The 22941-nt window shown below is 47.8% G+C and overlaps 2 protein-coding genes across 6 annotated transcripts in view; one reads left to right on the plus strand and one right to left on the minus strand.

Moving 5' to 3' along the window:
- The first annotated feature begins 12039 nt into the window (after nucleotides 1-12039).
- On the plus strand, nucleotides 12040-15963 carry TIMM22 (translocase of inner mitochondrial membrane 22). Its single transcript, XM_026055344.1, has 4 exons — nucleotides 12040-12341; nucleotides 12606-12802; nucleotides 13848-13920; nucleotides 15023-15963. The coding sequence occupies exons 1-4, from the start codon at nucleotides 12125-12127 to the stop codon at nucleotides 15097-15099; spliced, it is 564 nt and encodes a 187-aa protein (XP_025911129.1). The 5' UTR covers nucleotides 12040-12124; the 3' UTR covers nucleotides 15100-15963.
- Nucleotides 15964-19076: 3113 nt separating this feature from the next.
- Nucleotides 19077-22941, minus strand: part of ABR (ABR, RhoGEF and GTPase activating protein) — a 74290-nt gene continuing 70425 nt past the window's right edge. For all 5 annotated transcript variants that reach the window (XM_026055338.1, XM_026055339.1, XM_026055340.1 and 2 more), the window contains 4 exons: nucleotides 22676-22810; nucleotides 22100-22205; nucleotides 20014-20161; nucleotides 19077-19362 (listed from right to left, as the gene is read on the minus strand). In XM_026055338.1, the coding sequence (XP_025911123.1) occupies nucleotides 19273-19362; nucleotides 20014-20161; nucleotides 22100-22205; nucleotides 22676-22810 (479 nt within the window). In that variant the 3' untranslated portion in view covers nucleotides 19077-19272. The remainder of the gene's footprint in view (nucleotides 19363-20013; nucleotides 20162-22099; nucleotides 22206-22675; nucleotides 22811-22941) is intronic.

Raw genomic sequence — 22941 nt, forward strand, 5'->3', positions numbered from 1 at the left:
TCCCATCATCTCCAAGACCAGAACTGGACATTGGGCAGAGAGCATAAGCTCCAGACCAGTCTGCGTAATCAAGTAAAACATGCAGTACACACACTGTAGGGAGGGCAAGGTGGTCATAAAAAGAAGACTTTTTTTTTCAGAGGAAGTCACAGAAGCAGCTCCCAGAAGCTTTTATAGTCTATACTAATAATCTCTCTCCCAGAGTGCCAGTGATCTCAGCCAGGATACCTTACAACATTTCCTTTGCATCCATCATTGCTTCAAAAAAGTGAAAAGTGTGTGTGTGTGAAGCAGGGGAAGTTACATTAAAACAGAGGCTTTTACTCATTTATAAGGCAGAGTATAAAATGCATCCACAGACTGATATATAGTCAAGGGCTGAGAGAATACTGCTCCTTGAATCGACAGGAAGTAGCTCAGTAACTCAGGACTGAGTGACTTGTCTTGAGCTGCACAAGCAGAAGTGTCAATCTGTCCTTTATTTAGAAGAGAACAAATAAGGGACAAGAGGGTGAAAATTGTTAAAGTCAGTCCCTCTTTCTTAAGCTTCCTGAAGAAAATTTAATCTGTGAAAAGGGAAGGAAAGGGTCAGAGGTTCTAACAGAGATAAATCAGGCACAGATAGGATAAAGTTGGAGGAAACAGAGGGGATACAAATAGAAATTAAATTCAAATCTAATTTTGAAACACTGAAATCTAAAGGGTTCAGAATTGGGATTGTTGTTTGACTCTAAATGAACAGGGTGCTGTTCACTCTCTGGTGTAGATCTCTAACCTAAAATATTCAGATTGAAACTAYAGATCAGGAAGTATCTTCTGAACTGCACAGAGGGATCCTCTTCCAGCAGTATGAACACAGCATATAAGCAATGTTGATGTTACAACGGCAGTCTCATAATAATAGAGATAGAGAAGATTTATGATATGACCCTAAAAACAGTTGCTGCATTTGAATAATTCAACCTTACTGCACCTTTTAGCAACCCTTCATTCTAGGTGCCAAAGGGGCCTAAAGGAAGCTAACGTTATGCCAAGAGTAAATTTACTTTCAGTTCACTGTTGGCACAACATCTATTATTGTAGAGCATCTAAGTCTCAAGACACGGACTCCGAGTCCAAACTGAGTCCCTTCTGAAGAGTCTGGATTTTGGATCCAACTTTCTTGTGATATTCCTCAGAAGTGGGAACACTTACTTTCAGGTCTTAAAACACCAGAACAAGAAAAAGTTCTGCCATTACTTACTCAGCAAGTGATAATGTTCAGGTCAAGTATACATTATTAGCTGTAAAACCCCTAAACACTCAGTCATATCAAGTGCTATTCCAAGTTCACAGATATCCACAGTACCATTTTTTTTATCCAGGCTACTTTGCCAGTTACTTAAGTACCCAAGGACTGACTGTGTGATCACAGGTAGTAGAATTTATCCATTCCATATTTTTATATGTCTAATAATTAGAGCTTTTGAGATTATTCACAAATCCAAGATCAGATCAGAAGACAGTACATTCAGTCATTCCTATTAACAAAATACCTATGGATATTCTGATCTAAACAAACTGTTTCTCCTTCTCAAGGAAGAGACACTGCATTCAGTGATGCATGCATAGACAATGAAGTCACTCAGGTATGCAGTGTAGGAACTGCAAGTCAGTCTCTCTACTTTGATAATGGACCATCTTCAAAACTGAAAACATACAGCTGAAAAATACTGACTCAGAAGCAAAAGATTGCAAGCCCCTGAACTCGTAAATGAGAGCAACATCAGTTGCATACACCCTGCTGAAAAAGTTTCTTGTTTGAAAAAACACACACACTTTTTGGACTGCAGCAGTATGTCTCTTTGCCATTGCTGGTGAGTTCATATGGGCTCAGTGGGAGAGCAGCTTTGTCAGCTCAATAGGTTTTCCTATCCTTCAGCCAAGAGAAATAAAAAATTGAAACAAAGGGAGTGGAGAAGGAAGAAGAGCTACTATATTTCATTCTCAAAGACATTTTTAGCTTTGATAAATATAACTTAACCAAAACCTAAGAACAAAAATGCTTGGGCATGAGGAGACAGTCATAACATGCTTCAGCTTTGGTAGATGGGCTATACAATTTCCTTAAACACAACAAGATCAGTCAGTACATCGTTTTACTTAGAGGCTTTTTGGTAGCACTTATTGTTATAATTATCTGATCTCTTCACTTAAACCAAAGAATTAATCAGCACAAAACCTTCTCAATTGAAAAATTCCCTCTCTATTTAATGAACAAAGAGCCCAGAAACAGACAGCTAAAATAACTTGGCTGAGGTCATAAAGAAAGTCTGTGGCCTGTCCAGGGCCTTAACCATAATTACTTTCACACAGCCAGGATCCAAAAAAAATTCAAATAGWGATATAAAATTTTGTTTAAAGAGTTTGCCAGATTCATACCTGACCTGTACATTTGGTTGACAGAATCAATACACCTGCACCTCAAAGACTGCACTTGAACTTAAATTTTCTGTATTGCAACCTGCATCGCCTACACACTTTTACAACAGCAAATGTGGATGAGACAACTTTATGGAATATGTGAAGGCAGAATTTGTAGTGGCATAGTTCATTTGAAAAGCAAATGCACTGAAAAAGAGTGTAAAAAAAAAAAGACTCGTAGAAGGAACACGTAAGATTAAAAATATCTTGTGCATTTACAGATATTTATGCTATATTTAACTGCTTTTGTGCATGCAACAACCTTAATTACAAAGTGAGAGATTCCATAAACAAGGCTATTATGTCAATAACAATGTCTTTTTAAAGCAAGTCTTTAATTCAGTTATAAGGCTTGGAGCGTTACTGTCTGGAGTTATAAAACCAAAAGTAATTACAAAGGAAAGTCTGCATCAGACAGTGGGTATCAGTGGAGTCAGACCAGGGCTTTGGGACAGTATTTACTCCCTCTCTTTCCTCCTCTTTGCACATAACTGATGTAAACTTCTTTTTATTTTCTCAGTTCCACTACAGATGTCAGGAAGTTCAAGCAGCTAGTAGACATTTGCAGAATGAATCATGGGCACCAGTTTCCATTTTGACAAAAACAACTGCTGTTCAGTTAACAAGATGATGCTGATCAAATGGGTGGATATAAAAAGTGAACTTCTGGAACTGTTGCCAGAAAGACTCCGCCAGTGTGAGAAAGCTATGTGTGCAGACTTGGAGAACTCAGTTTTTTCCTACATTTAGGAGAATATTATGTGGTTTCATGTTCCCATTCATGTACCTGAGGAGCTCAGCCTGTGTCATGGCTACCAGCTTTGATCTGCAACTAGAGAAGATATTTTTTTGTTGGAAGAGACTAGAATCATTACAGTTGGAAAAAAAAAACAGATATGTTTTATGGAACAGGGAGTGCTATAGGAGACAAAAAAACCAGCTTCCTTTGTTGCCTATTGCCAAAATTTCAGAACACCAGACAACAACTTTAGAATTTCCAAGGGAACAGCCACTAAGTATGTCAAAAATTAGAATTAGGAAACAGACTGTTTTAAAAGTAAGCGTCTGTAAGAGGCTCCCGCATTTTTTAGTATTTCTCTCATTTCCAAATAGAGCTCAGAAGAGTTAATAGACCACTATTTACCATGCTCCCCCCGCCCCCCCCCCCCAATCCACAGAATGGAGCAAAATGAGGAAGGAAATCTATGTGGTGATGGAAGATTCACATAAACGCTGTAATTCATATATTTAAAATAAAAGTATCTGATTACTTTTGCACACATTTAACCAAGTAAGGTTATTTTTCTCTGCAGTTTTCAAATGTCTCTGTACTTTGCTAGGCATCAGTGGCACAGCAACAAACCAAGGATAGCTTTACTAGAATCATCCTTATTCAAAAGGAGGATAAAACTAAATACGTGGAAAAAAGGCAATTCTCCGTGCTTCTGCCTAAAGGGTGGAGACATATCTACCTTCAGTGGTCTTTTTGACTTCCCATAAATAACAGAAACTTTGTACTTCAATGACTAAATTAAAGATTTAGTGGAAGGGGAGTGTCTCCAGTCTTTAATTCCTCACTGCTCATTTTCTGCTGTATAGGTTATAATGCAGCATTCATTAACAGTTCATAGAGAATTACCATATTCAAGTAGCACAGCAAGTTCCTACTACCTACACAGGCAAAATACTGCACAACCCTGCTTGCTCCCTTTCCTTATTGTCCAAGATGGATCATATCCCTAAAAAGCTAGCATTTTATCACCTAACAGAAAAGGAATTAGAACAGGTATCTATTAGAAACAGTAAGAAACTTTCAATAGAAATCATTTCATTAAATTTTTGCTGATCACTGACACTGGAGAGCTGTACAGGAAATTTAGGAACTGAAAGAATGTGTGCGAAACTGCCACAGAATTAAAAAACCCAACGAGACAGTATAAGAATGCCCCACTGCTTTGAACTTTTCTGTGCATTTCAGGGTGATGCAAATAAAAGAACCGAGTTGTCAGCTTTGTTTTAGAGGGACTTATACTTGAATTGCTGACAGTCCTTAAGTGGAAGCAGAACTGCAGGATATACCTCTTATACAGAGTGCATTGCAGGGAGCCCAGCAGCAACAAGAACTAGGACAAATTAACAGAGAAAAATGATGAAGCACAGGGAGTTCAAATCCCTGGAGACAAACAAGCTCTCTAATGTAGATCAGGATTTCAGAGAAAAGCTATCTGTGAGGTTTGATTCTCTATATAGTAATATCTCAGAGTTTGTCTTGTTCTTACTCTCTGCATCTATTTCACATGTTACTTAAACAGAATCAACTAATCATTGCTACAGCTTAGTTGAGATCCTCCCAGTATTGACTATAATGTTACATAATAAATATTAAGAAATATGCAATGACATAATGCAAGGAAATTCCATTCTAAAATCCTGGTTCTGCTTTCAAGAGTTCTTATGAAAATTATATCCTTGGATTTTTTGGTTACTAATCATTACTTCAGATTTGGAGCTGTCAGTCCAAAAGTATTTGGCACACAATAAAAATCTTAAGATATCTAAAATAAATTACGAGCATTTTTTAACTCAGCAGAGAGATCTTCGTATGCGGATCATGCTGCCTACAAGGCAAGTAAGAAAAAATACCTGTGCTTCATCAGCATGAACTGCTCCTCCAGATGGATGGAACTCTTTCTGTCATATAGGTACACAGTACCACTTGCTTCAGCTCTGTCATGTCTGTTGTCCCCACACACAAATCCAGAAAGTGAATGCAAATTGCTCCTGTCCTTCAGGTACATAAATCAGCCTCTCATTTTCTTATAAAGACTAGCTAAAGAATTGGCCTGTTGTACAAATGGAAGCATCACTTACCTTTAATGGCCAAAACCAGCAGGCTCAACAGATGGAGAGGAATAGGTGCATGAATAGGCAGGTGCTCAGCTTTCCAAGTTTTTATAAAAGCAAATGATAATTTAAAATGTTCAGCAGATACTCACATAAGGGGTAATGAAGCAAGATAACATGTTATTGGGCCAAAAGGAAGAAGTATCCTATGGACTTTGTGGGCAGTTTACCAGAAAGAAAAGAAAATCAAATAAAAGCAAAACAAATCCTCTGACGTGATAAAGAGTTAGCATGAGGGAGATTCGTGAACCTGTCATTTAGAAAAGCCTATAGAACCAACTATCATTACAGAGCAAAGGAGGATGGATTGGTCGAGAACACGAACTCGGAAAAGAAAGCAGACACGATGGAAGGAGAGGAGGATCAGGAAATTCAGGGCAGCAGGAAAGTCACTCTAGAAGGTGCCTAACTAACAATGCCAGCCCGGTGCAGAACAACTGAAGGCCTAGAGCAAAAAGTAGTAGTTTGGGAACACAGAGAAAAAGGAGAGAATATACTACCCAGCTCAGGTTTTTCTACTCCCAACTGAATAAGTCTCAAGATCTCCACCTGTTCCCGTGGCAAGTGGAATATTACAATTTTGCATTCTTCATTAGGTACATGAAGACAAAAGTGGGCAAATAAATGTGCAACTGATCTAGTGAACTATGGGGGTAATTCTGACAATGCTTCGGTTGGCTGCAGGGAATTACAACATAGGAGTTCCTAATTTCTTGTCCCATGCATATGTCACTGATTAGGTCAGGCAAACATCAGAAGATGATGACAGAAAGAGGTAAATGAAAAGTTATGTGTATTTAATGGAAGAATTTACCATTTCCAACAAAAGAGGAAACATTTGATTTGCAAATTAAATACAAAATTCAAAAATTTCTGGTTGTTAATGGCAGAGAGAAGCCTAGGTCTGGGTCTAAAGAATAATGAATGTAATGTATTTGCATTCAACTTCACTGGATACACTGGATTACTTCTAAAGATATATCAGTCAAGCCATTACTACCTAAGTATTTGGTTCAAATCTCACACAAAAAGTTACCAATAATCTTTACTTTCTGGTGGTTATCTTGCATTGCATGAATTAGAGCACCTTGGATTTGTTCATATAGTTCCCTTCACAGCTACTAACACTAATTAGTTCACTTGTTGACAGCATCAGTAGAAAGACCATCAATAGAAAGTGTTGGATCAGTCAAGGAGAGTGACTTCTTCCTATTCCTGCAAGAGATCACTGGTGAAGGCATGTTCTTCAGGGAAAGCTTGGTCCATCACTGCCCATGTAACTGTCCTCTGTTCTCTGATTTGAGGACTTCAGACTCCAGAATCACCAGTCTTACTCCTTGCAGTACCATTAACATTCACTGTTATTAAAAATTAGAAATACATAATTTTTCCTCTTTGATAACGTGTGCGATCTCATTCAAAGCATGAATACAACAGCCTAAGCATTCTGCCCTGTAGTAACTCATGGAGCTGAAAACCTTCTACCAGCAAGGAACTCTTACAGCAGTTACCATGGTGACACCCAGTAATAGATATTTAAAGGCAGCTCACTCATAATCACATCTATTAGATATCAAGAGGCTTTAGTAAGAAGGACACAGAAAGCTTGAAAGGAGAGATCCAGGTCTAGTGGTGGTATAAGTGGACAAGAAATCTATGGAGTGAGATCTGCTTGTACCACCACTTAGCTGGACACAGAACACCCATTCTGTTCAAATCTGCACTGAAGTCTGCAAAATAAACTGTTTTGAGTTAGTCATTAAAAAATTTGTTCCGAGAGCCTCATTTCAATAGCTGTGGCTCTGTCAATCCTTTCAGAGTTGTCATTGCCAGAATTATAATAAAAACGTGTGCTACTGTTCACCCCACATTAGAATCAGGCTGCTAGAAACTGCTCCGCCTACCAACATCACCTCAAGAGGGTTGCTTCAAACAGGGAAATGCGGGCAGCAGCAGCAGATAATACTGCCCCCCCCCCCCCCCCCCCCCCCCCCCGGTGCGATGCCCTGGAACTGATGAGCCCCATTCGTGCAGCATAGCCACAGATTCAACTAGAAAGGGACCTTGCCTCCACGCCTGGAGGGCTGAGCTACCCTAAAGAAGGGTGCCATGCTGCTTTTTTGAGATTACAATGCAGTGAGTAAACATGAATCTGGATAAACCTGAAGCTATCTGAGTTGAAGAGGTATCGTTAGTGAACTAGATATATGAATGTTAAATAATATATTTCTTTAGGCTCTAATATGTAGTGTTGCAGTCCACTAGAACGTAACGAAGAGACTCTGCAGGATCAGATCTCTAGGTATGAAGACACTTCACTAAACTAGCAAAGCCTATGTAACATTTATCAAATTGAGATTTCCTTTCTCTTTTTGCTGCATATTTCCATGACAACTTTCCCCCAGTATCAACTTCTTTATATTGGAAAGGTCTCTCAAAAGAGAATGTAGGCTTCTATAGCAACAGCTAAAATCCCTGGGAGATGATGATGTCTAAACTTCATACAGATCTTTTTTTAGTCCATGAGTTACAACACAAGCACATTTCAAATTTAATAGGTGAAAACAACAGTATGGCTAATATTAGGGAAATGGAGAAAAAGGGAATGAAGAGCTTGCTGAAGTGGCACAAACACAAAGGAACCACCTCACTTTCAAAAAGAGGTGGGAGAAGAGACGTGTGCTTTAAGATATAAAATGTTAAAGAGAGATATGTCAGGATCAAACATCTTAAAAACCCACATCCTGCTCCTTCCCCCTGCTGAGTTACAAAACAGCCACATGGAACAAGTCTGTTGATCCTAAAAGAAGATTTTATTTTAAAACATATATGTATATGTCTGCAGTCTGCTTTATATYGACCTGAAGAAAAGATCAGGGAGTCAGGATGCCTTTTTGGTTTTAACTTCCCTATATCTGCCATTTCTAGCTACAAACTAAGATTTTGTCAATACTTTAGGTGTTTGCCATTATAGTGATAGTGCTTTTCAGCATGAAAAGCCTTGTTACCATAGAAGAAAAATAACTGCACTCTCAAACAAAAGATCAGTTAAATTCATGTAGGCCAAGGGAAGTACAGAAGTTAAAGCAAATTTCATTTGCTGAATTTAGGCATAGTTCACAAAGCAATTTGCTTCTCCAATGCCCTTTCAGACATAAAATCTTAAAATCTTCTATTTCTAGTATCTTCTAGTATTCTATACTATTACATTCACAACCTGAATGAGAGGTAGGAAAGCACTAGCCTTAATTTACAGATGGGTAGACTACAGAATGGAAATGTAAAGTAGTGCTGCCAGAACCAGGAACAGCCCCAAGGCACTTCCTTTTATAGCCAAAGGWAACTCTTTGCTACACATAGGAGGCAAGGCCTGCAGGGTGACCAATTAATGCAACTGGAAAACAGTCATACCTTCTTCACCGCTTGTGTGCCTGAAAGCTTTTCCTTTTTTCATGAAAATATCTATTAATCTGTTATCTCTTCCTCTCGTATCCCTAGATGACCACTGTTCTGGTAAGGGAAAAGGCGGCCAGATGGATAGGCATAAGAGTGAAAAAAAATACATTAACCAAATTATTTTGACTTCCATCTTCAGCCACTTTGTGTCCAGTTAGATAATTACAGGAAAGGCTCTGGAACTGGAGTGATTTATAAAACAAAGTTGAGCGCAATGAAAACACTTTTTTTATAGCAATGCCAAAAATGACAGCCTAAGCCTATTGGAAACCTGGGAGTTCTACAACTAAGAGAGGGACACAAAATGAGGATTTCAGGCAAAAGGATTTTTTTTTTTTTATGGTTTAAATTCTTCAGAACCATTTTTGGAGAATATTGAAGTGCAGGACAAAGGCCGAGTGACACTGCTGTACATACAGGTCAAGTGAAACTGAAATATTTAATGTTTTGTAGGTGCTGCCCTCTGCTGAAACAGACACAACACATCAGCACATTGGTGACATTGTAGGCTATAGAAGAAACTATTGATCATCTGCATCTAACACTATCATCACACAGAAACCCCCCCCCCCACACACACACACTATGAAAATGTTTCATCTAGGACTAGACAAGGTTAAAAATAGGCTACGGTCTTATACTGGACTTAGAGCTCCAAGACTCCAATCCAATCCAAGCGTGATTTTAGGCACACCATTCAGATAAGAGCCTTGTGAAGGAAAAGGATCAAATGCACTGGCTACACATCTGCAATAGTGAAGGCCCATAGGATTATGAAAGAAAATAAACAGCTTGAAATTTCATATAAAGAGCTTGTTAACTAAAGATGTATTGAACTCTCGGATTCTCCCTCTCCAAACCTCAACCCTCCATCTAATTTCACTCACATGAAAAGCCCATTCAAGCTGATGAGGTTATTCAAATAATCAACTGAATATATTTGTTCATATGCAAAACACAGATCTGCGTATGGAAAAAGGAGAAAAACATTTAAATACCTAAGGGGGAAGAAAAATAAAACAAACAAATATACAAATATTTGCTTCTAAATAGAAATATTTATGCAAATGTGTTTATAAACATTTTATTGTATTTGTAAACACATAAATGCCACATTTTCTCCAAAACCCAGGAACAAAGAAAGTCAAAAAAAATTCCAGCTATACATGTAAACCCTCAGTGCTCAAATTCTTGATCCAAGATATCTTTTTTTCCTTTTTGCCTTTGGAAAATAGGCTTTGCAGTGTGACTTCAAAATCAGTCCAGCTAGGCTATTTTGGATCAAGGAGAAGATTGAAATCTAAAGTTCAGGACTCCTTAGGGAGATGGTCCTGCCAGCAACCTTCTCTTCCGTGTAAAGATACTGTTTTGCTAGATTGTAACAGCATGCTTTTCAATTGTTTCTGACCTTAAAAAAAAAAGAAGCCCCCCCTCTACCCTCAAAAAAGAGTGAGGAGGGAACAGCATTGAGCAGGTCTGATGATCCAGCCGGTAGAGGGCAGTGGAATTTAAGAGGAAAGTTGTTGACAATTAACTTCATATAAGGAAATACTTGAGGTGGTAAAATCATCAATTTATATTGTTATTTGAACTTATTTATCCACTCCAAAAGTAAGACGTAAACAAGATACAATGCAAAGGATAAATAAAGAAAAACAGAACAGATTTTTTCAGAATCTCTAAAGAGCTGACTTTCATGGTGTGCTATCAGGAAGACCTCATTTAATCAATCGTTTAAAAAAATAATTATTAAAATCTTTTAAATCATTTTCAGTTATTGAAATACACTGCTTTGAAGCATCCTATTGAAACCATCACAACTATTTCTCAGGAGTAAAAAGACTGTAGATAGCTTTTTAATTTAAAAGAGAGAGAAAAATTAAAAAAAAGAAGTCAACACAGCTGATTTTTTAAAAACTTGTGCTAAGCTGAGCAGAAARCTGGTTCTAGTCCACGAGAACGAGAAGGTAAAACAGGCTAAGCAAATGAAACACAAGCAAACCCCGTACAGAAGACTTTTAATTTTGACGGCTCCCTGGTTACCAAAGAAGTACAAAAGAAACAATTCTCACCTCATTACCAAGCAGAACAAGCATAAATGAGCTATACTTTTATTTGATTCGACACTAGCTAAGTTTGCAATTTGTGACAGAAAGATTTTGTTTATGCCCTAAGCACTTCTGAGCTATAGAGGTCCTAAAGTAAAATTCCCTCTTTATGCCAGAAGCAGCCGAAGTTTGCTGAGAAAGGTTAGAGGAGATGCTCCGACCTTCTCACCTCTTCACTTAGCATATGGAAAATGTGGAAGACGGGGGTATCCTGTCCAAGCTCGAGCTGGGACCTCATAGGCTGAAATCGCTCTGTGCCATGAAGCTCTTTGCCGCTCACCTCAGAAGACATGGGACGTCCACTGAGACGCACCGCAGTTTCCCACACATCCGTGCTAGTAACGCCTTGGGTGCGCTATAGCAACGAACCGTTGCTCTCTAGGAGAAGGACTTTGGCAGGACTTTGTCCCTGCGGTGGCGATGGCGGTGACACCCAGGCTCTGCTCCCACCCCAACGAACGGTGGGGGGACATTACCTGCTGGGTTGCATCGCCCTCAGCAGACCATGCTCCGGACTTGTCCTGAGGGCTCGAGGAACCGTACTGGGGAGGCTGCCCCGTTCCCGGACAGGCTCTGGCAACCCCCCCCCCCCGGTATAGGGGCCTGGGACCTGTTGCCCCCACAGGTACCGGCGCGGTCAGTCAGATGGGGGGGGGGGCGCACACCACGGTTCCTCCCACCCCCTCCCCGCACCTCAGCCAGGGCAGAGGGACCCGGCCCCACACTGCGCCGCCTCAGCCCTCCCGCAACCCCGGCCCTGCCCCGGGCGAGGCCCCCCGGCCTGCCCCAGCGCCGCTCACCTGCCGCTGCCTCCGCTGCCGCTTCTCGAGGATGCTCTGGCAGCCGGAGCCCTCGCCTCACCTGTAACGGTCTTAACGGCCGCCAGGGGGCTGCCGCAGAGCACGCCGGGTAGCGTAGTTCTCCTCTCRGCCCCAAGGGACTGCCAATCCCGTGAGCCTCCGCGCGGCCCACCCCGCCCCTTCCCGCCCGGGGGCGCGAAGCCTGCTGGGAGTTGTAGTTCTCGGGGACTGGCCGCGCGAGAGAGCGCCGCCGCCGGCGGCCCTCAGCGGAACTACAACGTCCGTGGGACGCTTCGCGGAGGGGGCGAAGGTTAGGGCGCGTTACCGGCGCGTCCCCTACCGCCGCCGCCGCCGCGCCGGGCTGAATCCGCGGGCGGGCGAGCGACACCGGCCATGGCGCCGCTACCGCCACCCCCCGAGGGCCCCGAGGCGCCGCCGCTGCAGTACAGCCTGCTGCTGCAGCACCTGGTGGGCGAACGGCGGCAGCCCCGCGCCTGGGACCCCGCCGCGCTGGGCGGCATCCCCAGCCCGCCCAAGAGCGAGGAGCAGAAGATGGTGGAGCGGGCCATGGAGAGCTGCGCCTTCAAGGCGGCGCTGGCCTGCGTGGGAGGTGCGGGGAGGGCCTGGGCCGTGAGGAAAGGGCTGGGGGTGGCGAGGAGGGGCCCCCCCCCGGCCAGGCCCCCGTGTCCCTTCCCTGTCCTGGGAGCGAAGAGGCGCCGCAGCCTTTCCCCGGCCTCCTGGTGGGGAGGGTGGCTGCGGCCTCAAGGGACAGGCCCCGCCGCGCAGCGGTGAGGGAGAGCCACACCTGAGCTGCCCCGATCCCGGTGGGACCTGCTCTAGCGGAGCCTCCTTTTATACCTTTTGTCTTCTGCAGGGTTTGTTCTGGGGGGYGCGTTCGGCGTGTTCACAGCGGGCATCGACACCAATGTTGGGTTCGATCCCAAGGATCCGTATCGCACCCCAACCGCGAAGGAGGTCCTCAAGGACATGGGGCAGCGAGGCATATCCTATGCTAAGAACTTCGCCATTGTGGGCGCCATGTTCTCCTGCACCGAATGTCTGGTAGAGTCTGTGAGTAACGATTTCTTCAGCATTATAAAGTGTTTTCTTGCATGTAGATCTAAAGAAATATGTATTTCCCTTTAAAGGGAGGAGGCAAAGACAGTAATAGGCTAAAGTTTGTTCTGCTTCTTGGCCAACAAAGCTTTTCAGCTTTGAGACATGACTTCAGAACTGCTGTTCTCTGTGGTGGAATAAGCAGAAGTGCATGTGATAATGAAGTGCTTGTCAGTTCAAGGCCTGAACGCATTGGCAAGTATAAACATTACTGTTGAAAGCCTAGCTACAATTACTTGTTGTTACTTTAAAACATCAGTCTGTGACTTCCAACCTGGTAATTTGAACCTATAAAAATTCCAGATGTAGAAAGGGATCCTTTGATGGAAATTCTTAAGTAACAGGCCTTTTTTCATCCTGCCCCTAAAGCAAAAAATGACCTTGTGCAGCTCATTGGTAAATCTCTCAGCCATTTACTTAAATAGGAAAATTAGCCTGTTTTAAATTTCAGTGCTGCCTTTTAATTGAAAGGCACAATTATTTCTTAGCTCATCTAGAAGAAAAGTGTATTCACTTGCACAGTGGAGCAGTACATAGAGATCTCTGCACCAGTGAAAAATTAGTATGTTCTGGCTATGGAAATAGTTTATCTTCGTCAGCAGAGTGCAACGGCCCGTGCTTGTGCTGAGAAATGGGCTATGTGGACGGGCTCAGTGTTGCACTCGCATGGTTATAGTGCCTTTAAAAATCTCTGAGCTGGCACCTCTGCACAGTGCTGTGTTCTGGGGGCTGTATCCGATCACCTGAGAATCTTTGCCATAGCACTGCATTGCACCATACGGATATGACTTACCTCTGCTAGTGACCCATTCCTTCCCCTGCTCCCGCCCCCAAAAGTCTTACATTTGAAAATGCAGGGGGCCATCTGCTGAGAACAGAGGGAAAAACATCTTCAGCCGAGAAGGGACTGGAAAGGCATTTAAGATCTGTTGGCATTAGCACAGATACTGAGTGTTCATTCCATATTTGCTTTTTGACTCTGATTTTTTTAATTCCACAGTATCGTGGAAAGTCAGACTGGAAGAATAGCGTTATTAGTGGCTGCATCACAGGAGGAGCAATCGGCTTCAGAGGTTGGTAGTGCCTGCTATGAGCTGTTTCTGTGATGAGTCCGTAATGTGATTAAGTAGCAAGCAATGTTTTTAAGGCACCACACAAATCTCTCTGCATGGGGTTATGATGATGTCAGTGTGAGCGAGTACTCCAAACTGGCAGAACTGCTATCTCCATCACTTTCCTGTCAGCTTGAAAGATTTGTGTGGGTAGGGAAGGCTGGTCATACAGGACAGTGAGATACGAGAARAATCAACAGAAGTGACTTGAAAGTAAATCAAAAAATGCTCTTTGCTATCCACACCCTTCTATGGTGTCATGGGGAGGGAGCCAAAAATACATAGTGAACAACTTGCTGAAGTTATAGCTTTTGTGTTAACAGAGCTCTACTTTATATATAGTATTTCACTGGCAGGAACTCTGATAGCTTGAACAGCGTGTAAAATGCTCCCCTCCCTTCCCCGAGATCAAATCAAACGGGCAATTCTACCTGACTGTATGAGAGCAGGAACACTGGGATTTTAGTCCATCAGCCACTAGTAGGGACCTTGCTGGGAAGCCTTGAGGGTAATCACAGCTGGAGGGAATCCGCAGGTAGGAAGAGGGCTGCTCTGCTCATCAGAAAAATCAAACTCTCTCACCTTAAAAAAACAAACAAAAAGCTGTCCGAAGAGCATAAAATAAAAGAAAGCGCTCTTGAAAGCGGTCCTATTTGAGCTTGTTACACTGTGTCTATCCTGGACCTATTCCTCCTAGAGCTTTTAAAGCAGCAGCTGCTCTTCCTATCCATCTATTGTCCAACAACAAAGATGCTTGCAGTGCCCAGGGGGCACTGAAATCAGCCATGACCACTGGAGTTTTCTCTTCTAGCCCTTGGGGGGGGATTTGGCAACACAGAGGCTAGTCAGTGTGTCGAGCTAGTCCAGCCCTGGGAACGCAAGTCCAGCATGTGCCAGGTTACCCCCGTCCGCTTGGGCAGTGGCAGTGCCAGCTTTCCCTGGTAGAGGACTATGAGGTTCCTGCAGGTGTAAGCTCTTCAAGCCAGCAGTGTGAGCTAGTTAATGGGAGGAAAAATATCTTTCCTATTTTTTCTCATTCTTTCCAATCCCTTTTGCATTGCAGCTGGTTTGAAGGCAGGGGTTATCGGATGTGGTGGATTTGCCGCGTTCTCTGCAGCAATTGATTACTATCTACGGTAACAGCGGGATCCCGTGGGGCAAGGTTCCCTTTTGTTCCAGTGTTGCTGGTAAGAGCCTGCATCACAGCAGAGGAACCATCAGGCGTACCTTTCCACTGCCTTTGGAGTCCTGATCAGTGCGAACTGGAGGGCGCTGGCTGCTTTTCCTGAATGACTAACAATAAGCTGGCTCTGAGCCTTGGCGTGCTGCTTCAGGCAGAGTTGCAGGAGTATGTGAGGCTGGAGCAAGCCAGACGCAATGAGCAGCATCACCAGTATGGATCAGCTGACTGTCAGTTTCCAGGAATCCAGCCTGGACTCTGAGCTTTCTAGATCCTTTGGGTCTGATTTTAATTAACTAACTCTGTTGCTAGCATTGAAAGATGCAGGAGGAGAGTCTTTGTAAAGAAATGCAGTGGTTTAGGTTACTGTGTATTTGAACATGCTGCAAGTGTTTAACAGTTATCAGTTTGCAGCTTGCTACGCTGTTGGAGAGAGGTAAGATCCTGTGGAGAAATACTTTGTTCCAGGCTTTTCTTAAAATACCAACTGAAAACAAACCACCATCTGTACGACTTGTCTTATTTCAAGTACAGCGATGAGAGCCAGATTTCTTTACCATGTTTTAAAGGGAAAAGCAAAAAGGAATCCTTAGCCTTAGAACTGTGTGGTTACTGGCAGATGAACAAAACAGTTTAAGGGGAAAAAAAGAGGTAGTTGCAGAAGTATAATTCTCTGTAGCCACTTGGCTAGCCTGATTTAACCTCGCTGTGGGAGTACCAATAATCTTGCTACTGCTTTAACTGCTACAGGCTTGCACCATTAGTTCCAGCAGTTTGATGGCTAGACTAGAAAGCAGAGTTGTAAGAATAAACCACTGTTGGACTGATAGCAAGGCATTCACTTAGCGCATGAACTGTTTCCCATGACGTTCTTGCACCACCCCTGAGTGCCCCAGTGTTACGCTGGGGAAATCAAAGAGTCATTTCTGCTGTATTTCTGCAAAACACTGATATTGAAGTCAAAACACCTGTCTGAGCTCAGGGAACTGCTCCTTTTTTGATTTGCGCTCATGTTAGGTATCTTGCTCTTATAACCAAACGCTAAAAGCTCTGTTGTCAGGCCTCAGGGAATAACTTTTAAACTCAGAATTGTTTAGAATGGTTTTAACCTTCCTTAAGCCACTCTGCAAGGGCGAATACCCACCCTTGTGTTCTAGAGGCATTGGGGTTTCAGATTCAGTGTACTCCCCTAACGGGGGTTCCCCCCACCACTTCCCATTCTGCGCATCCATGATTTGACATCCCAGAACACTGACAGCACTTGCTTACCTGGAAGAGCAATACYAGCAGGGTAGTTTGGCTGATAACGTGGTCAGTGGTCAGTTTGGAGGCGTATTGTCTCTCGTGCCTGCGTAGACAGCACCATGTGATCTATCAGATGAGGTTTCCAAATCGCATGCTCTCCTTTGCTGTGCCTGTCCAGTATCCTCAGGCCAGAAGCTGTGCAAGTCAGCTGAATTTGAAGCTTGAGTAATTCTGGGCTGATTAAACAGGCTGGCTCCAGACAGTCCAGGTTTTTCCTCCAGAATGTACTGAAATGCAAGGATGTAGCCCAAACCGTAAGATCTCTCTTAAAAGATTGCTTGGCACAATGCCTGTGCTTGTACCACTGGCTCAAAACACAAAATAGCAAGATTTCCACATCAGGGGGAGAAGCTACGATGCCACAGTGATCAGTTAGTGCAGATAGCAACACCACAGGGCTCTTTTGTGCAAATGTTGGGGCTTTGCATTTTTATTAATGTTTTTTTTTTTTTCCCACAGTTTACAGCCGTTTAAAGTTTATACTCTACAGAAATTGAAACAGAACACAAAAATATATCCTTAACTTTTAAAAGTCAAATATTAATTAACAGTTCTATTCTACCTGTAGCTGCAAAAGTCCATCCCCCCTCCTTTCCTTTCTGCAGGGACAAACAAAAGCCAGTCGCTGGGACGGCCGCAGCCTGTTGTGCCAGGGCTGCGTGGACCAGGCCTCCAGCCACCGACGTGCGGGGGGGGGAGGATTGGCTGTAGAGAGTCTCCATCTGGAATGACACTATCATGGACAGAGACTTGGATACATGTAACAAGTCAGACACACAGGGATCCCTTGTGCGGTTGGATCTAAAACTCAGCCTCCTTACTGGGTCCAGGGCCAAGAAAGACGCCTGGTTATTTTCTGCAATGCTGTTTCCCTTCTGTTTAGCTGGTAGTCAAGAGGAGTAGGGTCTGGAGTGTGTGAGCCCTTTAGAGGGGGACCGAAAGGCCTCCGCTCCTTTAGTTGCGTTGCTGGTGCGGGGCTGGCAGGTGCCACCTTCCCCGGGGAGGTGGGCTTGGGACACACCTGGTGCTTYGGTGGAACGCGGATGGGCTCTACCTGGAACAGTCTGTTAGTCAGATGGGTAAAAGCAACGCTGCTGTAAGCAGGGATACGCTTGGTCACTTCTGGTCCATCTCCATTTGGCACAGGAGAGTGCAGGGCCAACGCGATTGCGGAGGGGGCTTTTCCCACAAGAACACAGACTCGGCTCACAGAGCGAGAGGATTTGTGTCCCAACAGGTACCASCACCTACCTGTAAGCATGGGAGGGTGGGGACATAACGGGAGCCAAGCGCACAGGCGGCCGGAGCAGAGCCTGGTGGCCAGTGCAAGCAAGCTGCTGTACTGCCTTGGCACGCTGCTTGACAGCTCCAGCCGTCAGCCTTCGGGGCAAGAGCTGGCGCTGTTAACTAAAATGGAACTGACCCAGCCGGGCATGCCTGACCCAGCAGCGACTGCTTGGTGCGAAAGAGAGCAAAAGAACCACTTCTGCCTCCAGTACCGAGGGCCAAGCCAAATAGAGCATCCAAAGGCTTTCCCTCCTCCGGGCCCCCTGAACGGGGGACCCAGCTCAGGCTGGGTCGCTGGGCAATTGGAGCATAAATAGCACTTGCCTCCAGCAGCCCAACTAGCACCGAGGCAGAGCCAGTTGTTGCCGTTTGCCTGGTGCTCAGGGCAGCAGGGAACRGCCAAGGAGGGTAAAGAAGCTTTCCCTTTCTAGTGGCCATGGCAGGCCGCTCCGCTGGGTTGCAGCAAGAGGCTGCAGCGGGTTTTTGTGCCCAGGAGTCAGTAACCCTTTTGGCAGTGCTTGGCTGGAGAGGAGCATGTGCGCACAGCTAAGGCAGAGATACGGACGTACAGAAATGGCAGGGACGCATCCTCTTGCTTGGCAAGAACAAGGCCTAAACCCTGTTCCCTTCCTCACTAGGGCTTGTTGGAGAAATTTTTAGCCTTCATGCCCTGATGGTCATGGGCCAGAACACAGGTCTGGGGTCAGCCTGTGGCCAGAAGGAGCAGATCTGGCCCTGTTGGCCTTCCCTTGAGCCTGCCATGGTTCAGGACCAACACAGCACCTCTTGTTCCAGCCTTGGAATAGCGGGTTACCCCAGAACGCTGCTCGGGAGAGGAGAAACAGAGAGGGGAAGTAACCACCATGCTACACGCACACAGGCAAAGCACACGCAAGGGCTATAGGGGAACTGGCCTGAAAGCACCCGGAAGAGACGTGGTGAGGAGGATGCAGCATCCTGCTCCTGTGCTCTCGTGATCACAGGTTTGCTCAGGGCAGAGCAGGGTCCAGGCGCAGGGTCCAACGTTTGCGCAGGCAGCAAGCCAAAAGGGAGCTGGTCGTCACTGTCACTGGGGAGGGAAGCCCTGGAGCTCCCAGCCTCCGAAGCGAGCCGGTGCTGCACATGCAGGCATGGGGCAGGCGAGCTGGGCAGAGAAACAGGCACTCATGGGCTGCTGCAGTCTTCGAGCTGGGCAAGATGTGAGGATGCTTGGTAGTTGTTAGAGGGCAGAAAGGAATCCAGGAGAAAACTAGCCGAGGGGAAAGCCTGTGTCCACAGCCGTTTGCAGTCTCTACCTCTTCCGTTGAACAAATATACATAAAAACAATTCCTGAACACAAGAAGGGACATAAGACACAACTACTTTACAGGGGGGGCACGGCGCCTGGGGCAAGACCGGGCCACCGGTATGCGATTGTACAGGAACTGCAGGYGGCACCATCCTGGGTCCAGGCTGTTCTCCCTGGGGGGGCTGCGAGCCAGTCCGTGTCCCCCAGCAGGGAGGCTGGGAGTGTTCGCGGCTGGTGCCTTCCCCCTGCAGGCTACACGTCCGTGGAGAAGTAAAGTGTGTTGCGCTTCAGCTCAGTGAAGGAGATGGGAGGATGCTGCAGGTAGTAGAGGAGGACCTGGACCTGTGGGAGGCAAGYGGAGGGTGTTTGGAAAGGGCCAGGGTTTGTCTCTGCACTGCCATTTCCAGCGAAGGACAAGTCTACACAGACAGGCAGGCAAAACCCTCCTCTCCAGCCTCCCACCGCTTCCCGTGAGTGTCCGGAGGGCCTGGGCTAGTGCAACCTGCAGTGGCACCTGTGAGCCTGCAGCAGCACTGCGCCCGCAAGCCTGTGCTCTGCTCTCGGTCGCAGAGTCCCCGCGGTCCCAGGCCTGTGCACRGGGACAAGCGTTCAAGCCCCTGCAGCCAGGCCCATGCATGTTGCTGGCAGCCACACTGCCGGGATGGGGCCAGTGAGCGAGCTGGGAGGACAAGGCCACATCCCAGCGCCGCCCCAAGGGACAGCGCTTTGTGGGGAGCTCCGTGTCAGCCCAGCCGGTGACAGGCAGCAGGTTCATCTTGCARCCTGCGTGTGTGAGCAGAGGGGAAAGCGTGAGCCACAGCATCACAGACTGGGTGCGAGGGTGCAGCAGGGTCCTGGGCCTGCCCCAGCACCGCAGGGGCCGCTTCCCTCCTTGCCTTGGGACCACGTGCGAGTGTCAGCGAGTGGCCAGGGCAGGGCGGTGTCGGTGGGGGCTGCGTCCCTGCACGGCCAGCACACCCCGCGCAGCCTCACCTGGGCCATCACATCATGCGACCAGATGTCRGAGGCCAGGGTGAGGTGTCCTTTGCTCTCCCCCTCCGAAGGTCTCAGCAGTGTTGGCCCAAAGACTGTGGCCAAGTTGTGGAGTGACATTTTGTTGATGGGCTCCTTTTCAGCTACCCTGCAGGGTGGGGAGAGAGAGCAGGGGGAGATCCTAACGCTGGTCTCCCAGAGCAACGCGGCCACGGGGGGACGAGCGCTCACCTCCCTTCTCCCGGCTACCAGCCCCTGCGGGGCAGCTGCTGCTTGCAGTCGCCCTTCAGAGCCCCCGGCAAAACCAGGTGCAGGGCAGGCAGCTCTGCCCCCTCCCCGGCCTCCGYGGGAGCCGGCCGGGCCTGGCTGCGAGCCCCGGCTGTGATGTGGCAGTGACCAAACCCTCGCTTGCTTATGTGCTGCCGAGCCGCCGCCCTTCCCGAGCCCCCGAAGGGTACGGGGAGCTCTGCACCAGCCCGGGCCTCTCTGCCCCTACTCCCCCAAACGCTCCCACCCCCTCCAGCCCCGCTGGACCGCAGCCAGCCCTCACCAAGGGAACCAGGGCCACAACATTGCCATGTTAGGAGACAGCTGTGCTCCCCCGGCACAGGCTGCACGCTGAGCCCCGGCCAGGGGAGCAGATGTGGGAACTGGCTGTGCCCGGTTCTCAGGATGGAAACCGAATGGATTTTCCTCCCCCRCCGCCAGCAGCAATCACTTTTTCTGTTTGGTTTTAGCCAAACCAGAGAAAAACGTTTCATGATGCAAGTAACACGAGCCGCGAGTGCTGTTCCCAGACTCAAGGCAAGCTCTCTGGCCRGGTCCTGCCTGCAGGACTGTGGCCCTGTGACAGCCCTGTGCCCTCTACAGGGTTTGGGACCCCAGAACTGCCCTTCCCCAGGCTCGGATGGTCTCTCCCAGCTGCAGACRGAGCCAGGCTCAGCCAAGATGGAGCAGGCATGGGAGCACAGCTAGGGATACAGCCACTGGGACCACTTGGCAAACCACACACTGCTGTACTCGCCCAGCACCAGCAGCTCCGTGCAGCACAGGGGCATTGCCACGGAGCRGGAGCATCCCTGGGGCTTGGCCGCGTGCTGCAGGCAAGTTACAGGAATTATTGCGACTTGTTTTGCAGGGGCCAGGAGTGGTGGGAAGGGACGTGACACTCAGTTTTCCTGCTAAGGGTGACATCGCACAGCCCCAAGCYGACACCTCCTCCTGCACCGAGGCCAGCTGGTCCCTGTGAAGAGCTCATCTGACCAGCTGCACAGCTGGGCCGAGGCAGCCAAAGCTGCGTCTTGCCAAAGGACGTGTGTGGCCTGCAGAGCAGACCTGCACGAGCGGTCTCGYTCAGCCGCACTGCAGGGTCCCCGCTGGCACCATCAGCGGTGTCCCCAGGACCCCTGGGGCTGCTCTGTGGGGCTGTGCTACGCAGAACTGCCCCAGGATCCCTCCAGGATCCCACAGGGCCCATGGAGAGGAGCCACGGGAAGCCTGAGGAGAACACCAACATCAGCCAAAGGGACTCACAGTGTCCGAGCCTGAACAAACTGCAGCCCACGAGGCCTGGCCACTGCTCCCCACGAACGCACCAGAGCCCAGGGCGATGGGGCTGGGCACACATCTGGGGCTGGGCACACATCTGGGCTGCAGCCAGCCAGCACCAAAGCGCCCCAGAGCAGACTCTCTAGGGCCACACTGCAGCCCACAAACACGTCCTGGGCCTGGCAGCTCCCAGTCTTCACCCTGGCTGTCCCACAGTGCTATCCCAGGCCCTGCACCTCTCGGAGGAGCTGGGAGAGGCCAAGGGCCACGCTGCAGCCTGCCCAAAACAGCTGCTGCGGCCGGCCCTGGTTGCCCGCCCGCAGCCCCACGCTGCACCAGCGCAGCACCATYCGCCTCCCATTAGGGAGCAGCCCGCAGCCGCAGGGAGCGCAGGCACCGCGCTCAGCCCACGGGACTCTGCTCTCGTCCCCAGCCCCACGGCAAGGCAGGGAGACGGGCCTGTCCTGCACGCGTCCCGCCTGTGCCGGGCAGGCCCTGGGAGCTGCCGCTTGCTCTGCTCAGAGGGCCGAGCTGTTACCTTTTCAAGTGCTCCAGCAGAAAGAGGAAAGTGATGAGATTGGGGTCAGGCAGCGAGCGGAGAAGGTGCATCATGCAGTTCTCCTTGGCAGCAGGATCTGAGAGGGCTGGCGACAAGGAGAGAGAGCTCAGAGCGCGTTGCCAAAACCTTGCACTTGGGTCACTGGAGCATTAAACAGGCGCACGCGAGCGGCTGGATGTCAYGGGGCAGGCGGTGGAATACCAGCAAGTCTCGCACTAAACCCACTGCCAGGAGAGGTCCCCGGGTGCCCCAAGGGGTGCCCAGCCTCCAGCAACGGCACTRGCAAGGGTGCCTGTCCCAGGCGGGCAGCTGGCGCCTCCGAAGCAGTGGGACTGGACTCCTCACTGCAGCCAGCCCTGACCCGCRGGGCTCTGCCTGGACCCCGGGGAGCCGCACCACGATCCCAGGGCCAGGGGCAGCCGGGACGCTGCCCGGCAGCCTGCGGAGCCTGGGCCGTGCAGGGAAGGACCCTGGGGAGTCTCCAGCCTCAGGGCAGGCGATGCCAAACAGAGCAGTGCTTGGCCACCCAAGCCTTGCTCATCCCCAAACACTCACCGATCCCCTCCATGAACGCGGGGTAGAGTCTGTCAGTGAGGAGAGGCTCGGGCAGCTCCCGGAAGTACAGCTTCAGCGTGCCAGCGATGGCATTGATGTCCATGTCGCTCAGCATCACAAGGATGTCCTTGTTATCTGTCCAGAGAGCACCCACGCGTGACACCTTTGCCTCTGCTCTCAGACACCTGCGTCACCCCAGCCGATCCGAGCAGGCTCGCGGCTGGGGGAGCAGGGACAGCACAGCCGGGTCCGCAGCCCTGTCACCT

This window comes from Apteryx rowi, unplaced genomic scaffold (genome assembly GCF_003343035.1).
Source record: "Apteryx rowi isolate R43461 unplaced genomic scaffold, aptRow1 scaffold_99, whole genome shotgun sequence".
NCBI classification, from domain to species: Eukaryota; Metazoa; Chordata; class Aves; order Apterygiformes; family Apterygidae; genus Apteryx; species Apteryx rowi.